General features: G+C 42.3%; 2 protein-coding genes across 2 annotated transcripts in view; both read left to right on the forward strand.

Moving 5' to 3' along the window:
* The first annotated feature begins 8,275 nt into the window (after positions 1 to 8,275).
* On the forward strand, positions 8,276 to 9,328 carry LOC144445368 (uncharacterized). Its single transcript, XM_078134906.1, has one exon. It carries the CDS (start codon positions 8,276 to 8,278, stop codon positions 9,326 to 9,328), a length of 1,053 nt encoding a protein of 350 aa, XP_077991032.1.
* Positions 9,329 to 10,299: 971 nt separating this feature from the next.
* Positions 10,300 to 10,463, forward strand: part of LOC144445369 (uncharacterized) — a 6,970-nt gene continuing 6,806 nt past the window's right edge. The window contains exon 1 of the mRNA XM_078134908.1: positions 10,300 to 10,463. This exon is cut by the window's right edge and continues 37 nt beyond it. The gene's annotated coding sequence lies outside the window, so the exon portion shown is untranslated.

Raw genomic sequence — 10,463 nt, forward strand, 5'->3', positions numbered from 1 at the left:
AGACCACATAAAAGATTTAATGGAATGTGTAGGGAAGAAGTCTCCAATATATCATAAGAAGAAACCTTCAATATAGCCATAACTGTATATATTCTTTCATTTCCTTTTAAAATATTATGCAAAAAAAATTCAAACGGAATACTTTGTTAATGAATAATACCAGGCATACATTTATTAGAATATGAATATGAATATAGAGATCTTCACATCAAATCCATAACATAGGACGTAAGGTGTTATAATTAAGTATTGAACGCATATCTAGCAATATACCAATATAAAGAAATATCTTTGTTAACAATCTTACCCTGGGCATTTGTACCTGTTCTTGTCTTGAATATTTAACTGAGCATATGTAATTTTAAAAACTGTTGCACTATAACGTTAATATTATGTGAAAATACTTCAAAGTGCGATAAGGTCCTTACACTTAGTGGGATCAAATATGTTTGATGACATTATAATTGCATTGGTTTTCAGTATTAAACATTTTTGTTACAAACCACATTCGACCAGGAATTGTAAATAAGAACTAGGATAAGTAGCCTGTTTACGTAATAGACTGCGATGACTGGGTACAGGTAGATTAATACTACAGATATTCAATCTTTCCAACCAAATTCATCTTTATAACACAAGACAGGCCAGTCAAGGTAACATATACATCCCAACAGTTAAAACTGAATATGAGAAACGGGCATTTCACTATAGTGGTGCTGTTCTATGGAACAATCTACCCCTATCCATAAGATCATCTCCGAACTCGTCGATATTTAAAAGACATCTTAAGAATGTAGTCTGGTAATGTAAGTGAATATCTTTTAAAGTACGCTGTGCATCTGTGACTTTTTGTCCTGGTTTGTCCCTTTTTGTTTTTGATTTTTCTGTGTACGTAATCTTGCAACAGGTTCCATTGGGAGAACAGTGCCAATGCACTGAAATGGTTTCTGTATATGAAACATAAATAAATAAATAAATAAATAAATAAATAAATAAATAAATAAATAAATAGTGTGCCTGAAATTCGAATGAACAAGCTCGAGCTTTTAGTATCCATCTGGCCGCGCCTAACTTTCAAGTCGGGGGAGGGGGGGGGGACTTAGTATGTAGCAACTCCTTTTACATAATCTTTGTAATTTTTGTGGCGTTAGATAACATGATGATCCTGATCCAGTTTGACATTTCAATGGATTCAAACAATGTACTTTTTATAAATTTTATACCCAGGAACCCAATCGCCTGTACGATATGTCAAGCGAAAATGATAATATAAAGTGAATGTTACAAAAAAAGTATAGAACTTAAGTATTTGTAAAACACTGGGAAACAGAAACTGTTACGCACAACAGTGACTTTGACAAATCGAAAGCGGTATTGGACTCCCCGTACACTGTAGGTTTGTCGTTGCGTTGTCTGCACCTGTATTCACTCACGTATTCAGCTAATGTATAATAGGATCGCCCACAACTACGAGTCTATTTATTTTACTCTACAGTGCCAGGGGTGTATATTTCCAGCGCTATAAAGTCACAATGACCTTGAATACGAATGAGTTGTTTAACTTGTTAGTTTCCTTTGTTTGTATCCGACAATTATTTTCAAATAAACTGTACCTGACTAATTGATCTGTTTTATATTAACAATTTATACCATTTTCCAGTTTTTACTCATTTTCTTAACCTGTTTTACCGTATACGTATCCATAGGTCAGTAGAATCAAAAGACCTGTGCCTGACATGTCAGAAAATTTATTGTGCACTCAACTGGCGTACCTAGTGTACAATCTATACATTGTAGGTAGTCACATGAATGCATGGTTGAGTACACATAGTATTCACTCTATTCAGGTGGATCTGCGTTGCTGTCTGACTAGCCTTACCTTTGATTATACTCAGTGTGGGTATTTCAGGGAAGTCAACCCGACCTAGTTTCCATCACCTTCAAGGTAGGAGATAAGTATAAAATCAGTGCCTAACTATTATGAGAACCACAGCCTACCATAGTCTGCTGTAAATTGTAATTCTCCCAACCTCCAGCTTGTGTTGAAATAAGGTAAGACGAACGGCGACTATTCTCAATACTGTAATATTCTATGTGCATCTGTCAAAGGTGACTTTTGTTTTACGAAATTAGTCGCACTTGTTATTGCTCAAATTGGAAAAGGAGCATATTCTGTAAGCATTGTAATAAAATACTGTATTTCACACGACATACTAAGATTGTTTCAGTAAAATATGTTGGCCTAAATGTAATGCTACACTACAGACAAAGTAATTCATTCTTTGTGATCCAATTGTACAAAGATCACAGCTTTTCAAACTCTGCATTCGTAGCAGTAGTACAAATAAACCTATGATAATACAAATATGCCTGTTATTGTTTAAACGAGCTTGTCATACAAATTACATTGTGTACACATGGCGACCTTCTTACTAATGATTCTTGCAAAACTTTAATTTCATTTTAAGTCGCCAGTCAATGTATCTAATTCACTGATCTATATATCTAAGTCACTCATCTCTGTTACTTATCTATATATCTAAGTCATTAATCTATATGTCACTAATCTATAAATTTAAGTCACTCATCCAGACATGTAATTCAGTAATCTATGTCACTAATCCATGTTTCATTAGTCAATGTATCTCAGTCACAAATATATATAAGTCCCTAATCTATATGTAAGTCACTAATCAATGTATCTAAGTCATTAATCTATGCATCTTAGTCACTAATATATGTATATTAGTCATTAATCTATTTTTCAGTAGTCTATATATCTAAATCACTAAGCTATATATCTAGGTCACTAATCTAAGTCACTAATCTACATGTCTAAGTCACCAATCTATATATACTAATCTATGTAAATCTTTATATCTAAGTCACTAATCTATAAATCTAAGTTACTAATCTCTACGTACTAATCATGTTTCTAAGTCACTTATCTATGTTTCAAAGTCACTAATCAATATATGTAAGTCACTAATACAATGTAACCCAGTTGACCTGAAACGAAAAGTCGACTAGGTCAACAACAAAAATCTTACTACAATGTGTTATCTGACTCAACAAAATCTCACTAACACTAATTACTTGTTAATGTCTTGCCTGACAAATAACTTAGTGACATTGTTACATTTCAATTGTGTGAGCTACCCTATGTCATATCAGATCATCGCCAAATCATATACATTGTAACAACATTTACTTTTTCAGACATGTCAACTGATTAAAGTGTAACAACTTTACTTCAATTATAGTCTAGCCAGACAAAGATTTGTTTCAATCTCACTATCTCCCATTGTGGATTTGGTACAGCAATACTTGAAAGGTAGTGAGCCAAGTATTTGTTGTATGACATAATATCTTGTATCCTGCCTAACTTTGATTATCTTATGGGCAAAGCATTACTACAAATACCTAGAGTTGGACATACTCACACAGTGAGGCTATGTGAATATGTCCTTCGGTTGGACCCTTTTTGACTTATGTAGACGTTTGACTCCTGATTTAGGAATTTATGTAGAGGTTTGACCCCCTCTTTGAATACGAGTACGACCTTTCATTCCATAAAGGACAACGTCCACAGTTTCCAAGTGGCTGATAAACAAATTATCCCGCTAATTTCTAGTTCTATTTTATGGATGAATGTAGACATTTTACCCCTAGTTTCTGGCTGAAATGTAAACTTTTAACTCCTAGGTTTGAAAAATCTGTTTATATTTTGTGTTAATTTGAATATGCCACGGTAGGTACATCTGTAATCTGTACCATAACCTAGCCAAATATACCCTCGCCCACGGGCTTGCAATAGACAATGTTACATGTTACGAGCTCGTTTGTGTTTTGTGTGTACCTCATGTGTGACCATTGCTTCTAAAGGTTAGGCGTTCCTTTCCAGGCTAGTTGTCAAAGAGCGTTGAACGGAAAATTCCGTCATAAATACTTTTTTTCAAGTGATCGTAATTAAAAAAATCATGATTAAAATAATTTAAATTTTGATTTTTTTTTGCGTGTGTGATGCAGTTTCACAATGCTGCACATCAGGCAGGTCAAACGGACTCTGGAGTTGTGTAAACCACTAGCAGGGAAATGGAAACCATCCATCATTTCACCAACCACACCAAAACCCGTAATCAATGCACAAGTATTCACCAGGTATCTCTGTATTTCAGCACAAAGACATGGTAAGTGACTATGACGTGTAATCAAGTCCAAATTAAAAATGTCATTTTATTTATTGTATTTACTGAATAAATTCCGCTTATATTACTGTGCACTATATATATTATTCTCAATTTGCCCTTTTTCAAACACACATTTGGTCTTTCTGTTCGACTATGATACTTACCTGTTGGCAAAATACTGATGGGTAACCCGCATTAATTCCTCCAATCCATGCCAAGAAATTTTTGGCCCCGCCCCCTCCACCATACCTGGCTCCATATTTGGTTAGCTTAGTCTCCCGCCTAAGTGGCAGTTAGCGCATGCGTACTTGTGTCTTTTATCGCATGGCGTACAAGTGTGTAGACGGATATTGTGTTTGTCTTCAAGTACCTCCCTCCAATTCCATTATACACACTGGTTTTTTCCACTTGGTTGGCTCTTTGGTTACCCTAAAGATCCTAGGATTACAGCTAAGTGTCGATTTATTGTCTCTCTCTTTGCGATTGAGATTTGTTGTGTGTTTTTCTTCTCCGTGCAGACGTCCCTTATATACGGACGTCATTGCCTTACCGTGTTGTTGTTTTTTCAGTCATTCGTTTCGTCATGACTAAACCTAAGAAGAGAGGTGTGTGTGGTCATGACATGCCTAAGCAGGATTGTCATTCTGTTTGTCTGTCTTGTCGAACGTGTTCGCAGTCCAAACCCTGTGAAGTTTGTTCTAGTTGGTCCGATGAAAATTGGCGTAAACTAGGTAAACAGTCAGACAAACAACGGTCATCTAAGCCGAGTGCTTCTGTCACTACTCCTGCGAGTGTACGGTCTTCAACTTTAACGGTAAGTTCTTCTGTCACAGCGGAACCGAAGTCAGGTAAGCTTTCTTCTAGTTCTGTTGTTTTAAACCGTCCTTTTCAGGACGAACTGGGTAGTAGTGCTAGTGGTATGCGGTCCTCTCTCGGAGAGGGCTCGACGACCGTAGACACTATACAGCTATCACCCCCTAGTAACGTTCCTCGAGTAGCGGTCACTTCTCCCTCTCCCCTGGGGGAAGGGTTGAGTGTACTTGACGAGTCGTCACAGCACTGTGATTCTAATCGTCATAAGGCTACGAGTATTTCCGAGTCGAACGCTGGTCCAACTCGTTCAGTCGGTCGAGAGATCTCCTGTACTGACGTAACCGGGCCTGGTGTAGCTACTACCCACGTACCTCCTCGCTTTCCAGTCTCAGGCTCGCCAGCTAATCGGACTGATTGTATTGAGGGTACGCAGACTGGTTTACACACCAATCTGGGTAATTTTTCGAGGGTCGATCAGAGTATGAATCGTCCTCAAATTACCAATTCTAGTGATGTCAGTTCTAGACCAACGTTGTCTGCTGGGCAGAGAATACAGCGTGGTCTGGACGATTCCACTTTGTATAGGGGTGCGAGGGTTTATCCCCCTCAAACCAGAGCTGAATTTCGGAATCCCCAGTTCATGCCTATGCCTACTGGTGGTGTTTTTTCTGATCCACAGCAATTTTCTGGTGACTTTGGTTTGCCTCCTGAGACACCATGGGGTGTTTTTAATCCTCAGGTTGGTTGGCCACAGCAGTATTGGCAGTACCCCTGGCCATCCCACCCTCCTTATTACAGGGCTGAGGGTTCAAGGCCTACTGATAGGAGGACACAGCATGATTTCATGTCTCCTACTAGGGATTCTCCCTCTCGTTCTCGCAGACGTTTCAGAACGCAGAGGTCAAGAGACAGTTCCCCTTCGAACCAACGGTCTCCGGTCCCTAGAGGGCGGAGTTTCCGTTCACGTTCAAGATCTTCTTCGTCCTCCAAGTCGAGTGAGAGTAACCGTTCAAGGTCACGTTCTTCTGAACGTTTTGATCGGTATTCCAGTGAGAGGTCACCCAGGCGTGAACCCAGTCGACAGGAGGTCTCCCCAGTTCGATCTAAGCGTCGAGCCAGGAGAGACATAGACGAAATGTCATTAAAGGCTCCCAGTGATGCCTCCTTTGGGAGAAATGAACCAGATACCCCCAGTGTAGTGGGCACTTTGCGTTCAACTTCCCCTACTCGTGATGAGGAGTTCTCCTTCCACGAGTGCATTCAATGGGTTTACAATCGGTACCCAGACCGTTGTCCTAAGCCACCGCCAGCTCCCACTATGAAGTCGGAGTTTTGCATGGCTTTTGAAGAAATGGAAAAGTCTCAACCGGTCAAGGAACCGTCTACTCTTCCACTTTCTTCCATGTACTCAGGTCAACTGGACAAAATAACGTCAGAAGTTTTAGGCGAGGGCAATAAAGCTGCTGCGTTAAAACCTGGTCATTTTCCATGGTTAAAAAGTCGGTCTCGTGCATACAAGACTCACACAACCGACCCATGGATTGGTTACCCCAGCCTAGACACTGATGCCGAGGCTGTGGATGCCAAAGCCAAAACTTTCAACTCCGTGTCTATCCCTGGTACTCAGTTAGAGCAGTTAGGGGAGATGCATGCAGAAAGTATTCGTGCATGTTCTGTCATGGATTGGTTTCTAGCCGTAGCAACGTCTGAACTACAGCAAGAAACCCCGGAGATGCCTAAGGTTCTGAGGCTATTGCGCATTGCAATGAAAGGCCTCTACCATGTCTCCGAATCTTCAGCGAGAGGACGGGCAGCACTTATTTTGATGGAGAGGGATGCCTTCCTGAAACGAGAGTCTAACTCGTTAACACAGGAACTGAAACAGGAAGCAAGAGGCTCCTCGTTTTCCACTTCCTCACTGTTTGCTGGTAATTTGACTTCCCTGGCCCAGCGGGCCAGCGAAGCAAAGCAGAGAGAGCGGTTAATGTGGGAGTCACCACGTACAACCGCTACTCCAGCAAGACCAAAGGATAACCGTATAAGTACTAATACGGTGCCTGCAAACAGAAATTTCCAAGGCAACAGGAGTAAATCTGGACAGTCTAGCAGAGGACGTCCACGTAGTAAACTGCGTAGTCAACGGGGTAGAGGCAAGCCTGGCCCCAACAAGCCCTTATATAGAAAGAGTAGCTTTAAAAAACCGGGCTCTGACTCGCAGCAGCACTCCTGACTCTCCACTCGGCAACACGATACAGGAACTCCCCATTCCAAGACTGGATATTCCAGTGGGGGGCAGACTAAGCCACTTTGCAGATGCGTGGGATTCAATCTCACAGGACAAATGGGTTTTGTCCACGGTAAGGGACGGTTATGTTCTGGAATTTGCCAGGCAACCGCCCCTCACTTCCATTCCGTTCGTAACCTCTCTACCAAGAGGCACGGAAAGACAAAGGGCACTCAAGGACGCGATCGAATCTCTTCTGGCCAAAAGGGCCATTCGAGAAATCGATCCAAGTACATGTCAAATGGGATTTTACAGTCATCTTTTTCTAGTCCCGAAAAAGTCAGGCGGATGGCGGCCGATTCTCAATCTAACGGCACTGAATACGTTTCTTTCAGTACCAAGATTTCAGATGGAAACACCAAGAGCAGTTTTAGCCGCTGTCCGACCAAACGACTGGCTAGCGTCCATCGATCTAAAAGACGCCTATTTCCACATCCCTATCCACAATTCGTGTTGCCGGTTTCTTCGTTTTACGGTCCTAGACCGAACTTTCGAGTATACAGCACTCCCGTTTGGGCTAGCCACTGCTCCCCGGGTGTTCACCCGGGTGGTAGCGGCGCCAGTAGCCTGGTTACACCGACGGGCCACCCTTTTACATCCATATCTCGACGATTGGTTGATACGGGATGCACAAAGGGAGGTGTTACTCGAACGGATTCAACAGATATTGTTGTTAATCCTTTCTCTGGGTTTTATCCCCAGTTACGACAAGTCAGCTCTCATCCCAAGTCAGGATACAGTATTCGTGGGAATGAGATTAATTACACACAAGGGAATAGCTTGCCCTACCCAAGAACGGATAGACAAGCTACTCTCAGTCATTCTGAACCTATGGCCACTGAGACAGATAACAGCGAAACATTTTCTGTCTCTCCTGGGTTTAATGGTGTCCTTGATCGATATAGTACAATGGGCCAGACTCCGGATCAGGCCAATTCAGTTGTATCTTCTCGCCCTTTGGCGACCCAGTTCGCAACCAATCAGCACAATGGTTCCAATTCGTCCAGTGCTGAGGTTCCATTTAGAATGGTGGCTAGACCAGAGCAACCTTCTAAAAGGCAAGTCCATTTTGTACAGTCACACGGATCTGTCCCTGTACACGGATGCGTCACAAGAGGGCTGGGGAGCTCACCTAGACAGTCAGATGACAGCAGGTGTCTGGAACCCCCAAGACAGCTCTCACCACATCAATTGGCTAGAGCTGAAGGCAGTTTTCCTAGCTCTGCAAGACTTTGAGATGCTAGTGACAGGGCACAGTGTTCTAGTCCACTCGGACAATACCACCGTAGTGGCGTACATAAACAAGCTAGGGGGAACCAGGTCTCCAACACTGTGTTACCTCTTATGGGAACTGATGTTGTGGTGCATAGACCGAAAGATCCTTCTATCAGCACGTCATGTGCCAGGGAAACTGAACGGCATTGCGGACGCTCTATCGCGTCGCAAGAGAGTTCTTCCTACAGAGTGGGCAATCCCTGTCAAGATTGCTCACCTTCTGTTTCTGCATTGGGGAGAACCGACTGTAGATCTGTTCGCCACCTTCATGAACAGAAAACTGCCTCTCTTTGTGTCTCCGATTCCAGATCCGAGAGCAATGGCAACCGACGCTCTGTCAATGTCTTGGAAAGGACTGAGCGCGTATGCTTTTCCCCCCTTTGCACTTCTTCCAATTGTACTGAGGAAAATCCAAGAGGAGAGTTCCTCAGTCATTCTAGTAGCACCTCTGTGGCCAAACCGAAGTTGGTTCCCAGTATTGCTATCCCTTCTGGTAGACTTTCCAGTAGTTCTCCCAGATCAAGAGAACCTATTGTCTCAGGGAAGGGGTATTGTTCACCCCAACCCGAGCTTGTTCCACCTTCACGCGTTCAGATTATCGAACGATCCCTCCGTTCGCAGGGATTTTCTGAACAAGCTGCCTCAGTCATTGCCAGACCACAAAGAGACAGCACCCTCCATACCTATGGAGAAAAGTGGAAAAGATTCTCTGATTGGTGTCGTGGAGGGCAGAAGGATCCTCTCGATCCATCTCCCCAGACAATAGCAGATTTTCTCTTATTTCTGTTGAGGAGAAAAAGTATGCAGTTAAGACTATTATGGTGTATCGCACGGCGATAGCCAATACGGTCAGAAGCATCGGGGGACCAGATTTTGGTCAGAATAAGATCTTATCAAACATGATCAGACATTTTCTTATTCAACACCCTCCTAAACAAACGCCACTACCTCAGTGGAGTTTATCCTTGGTTCTTAGAGCACTGAGAGAACCCCCCTTTGAACCACTTCATTCCATCTCGCTTAAAGCCCTTACCTTTAAAACGGTTTTTCTCCTAGCCCTTGCATCAGGCCGGCGTAGGAGTGAGATCCATGCATTGGATACTCGTTCGGGTTTTATTCAGTGGAGAGGGGATCAGGTGATCTTGCGCACTGACCCTAGGTTTCTGGCCAAGAATCAGGTTCTAGGATCCTTGGCTCAGCCGATCATCATTAAAGCTATTGATTCCTTTGTGGGCTCAGACCGCTCAGAGCGTCTTCTTTGCCCCAAAAGGTCCTTACTTTGGTACCTTAAACGTATCAAACCTTTTCGAGGTAGTAGGACTAGACTTTTTTTGCCTATTCCTCCATCATCCTCTGACATTTCTCCAGCCATTATATCCAAATGGCTGGTAGAAACTGTGAAGTGGACTTACAAAGTAAGTTCCAGCTCTGCTTGTAAGTTAGAGAGAGTCACTGCACATGAAGTCAGGGCTCTCTCGGCATCATGGGCTTTGTTCTCAGGGGTACCGGTAGCACAGATTCTACAGGCAGGAACCTGGCGCTCCCCAAACTCCTTTATAAGTTTTTATATCAGGGATATGACACAGGAAGCTAGCAAGCTTCAGTCATTAGGTCCCTTAAGTGTCGGGCAGTCGGTAGTTGTAAATCAAAGATTTTCAACTAGATAGGATATGGTGGTAGACTCCCACCTCCTTTCAGTCTGACACATTCGGGTTTTTACCCATCAGTATTTTGCCAACAGGTAAGTATCATAGTCGAACAGAATTGAAGTTTCTACCGAAACTAATTTCTGTGAGACATGATACTTACCTGTTGACAAGTATGATTTGTCTTCATTGAAACATATTGAGGTTGGAGCAGCTCCTTGTAGTTTCGAGACAATTGAGAGTGCTAAGAGAAGA

This window comes from Glandiceps talaboti, chromosome 14 (assembly GCF_964340395.1).
Source record: "Glandiceps talaboti chromosome 14, keGlaTala1.1, whole genome shotgun sequence".
NCBI classification, from domain to species: domain Eukaryota; kingdom Metazoa; phylum Hemichordata; class Enteropneusta; family Spengelidae; genus Glandiceps; species Glandiceps talaboti.

Bases quoted from the DNA above. Each gene is read 5' to 3' on its own strand.
- LOC144445368 (XM_078134906.1), top strand. From the start codon at position 8,276: ATGGTTCCAATTCGTCCAGTGCTGAGGTTCCATTTAGAATGGTGGCTA.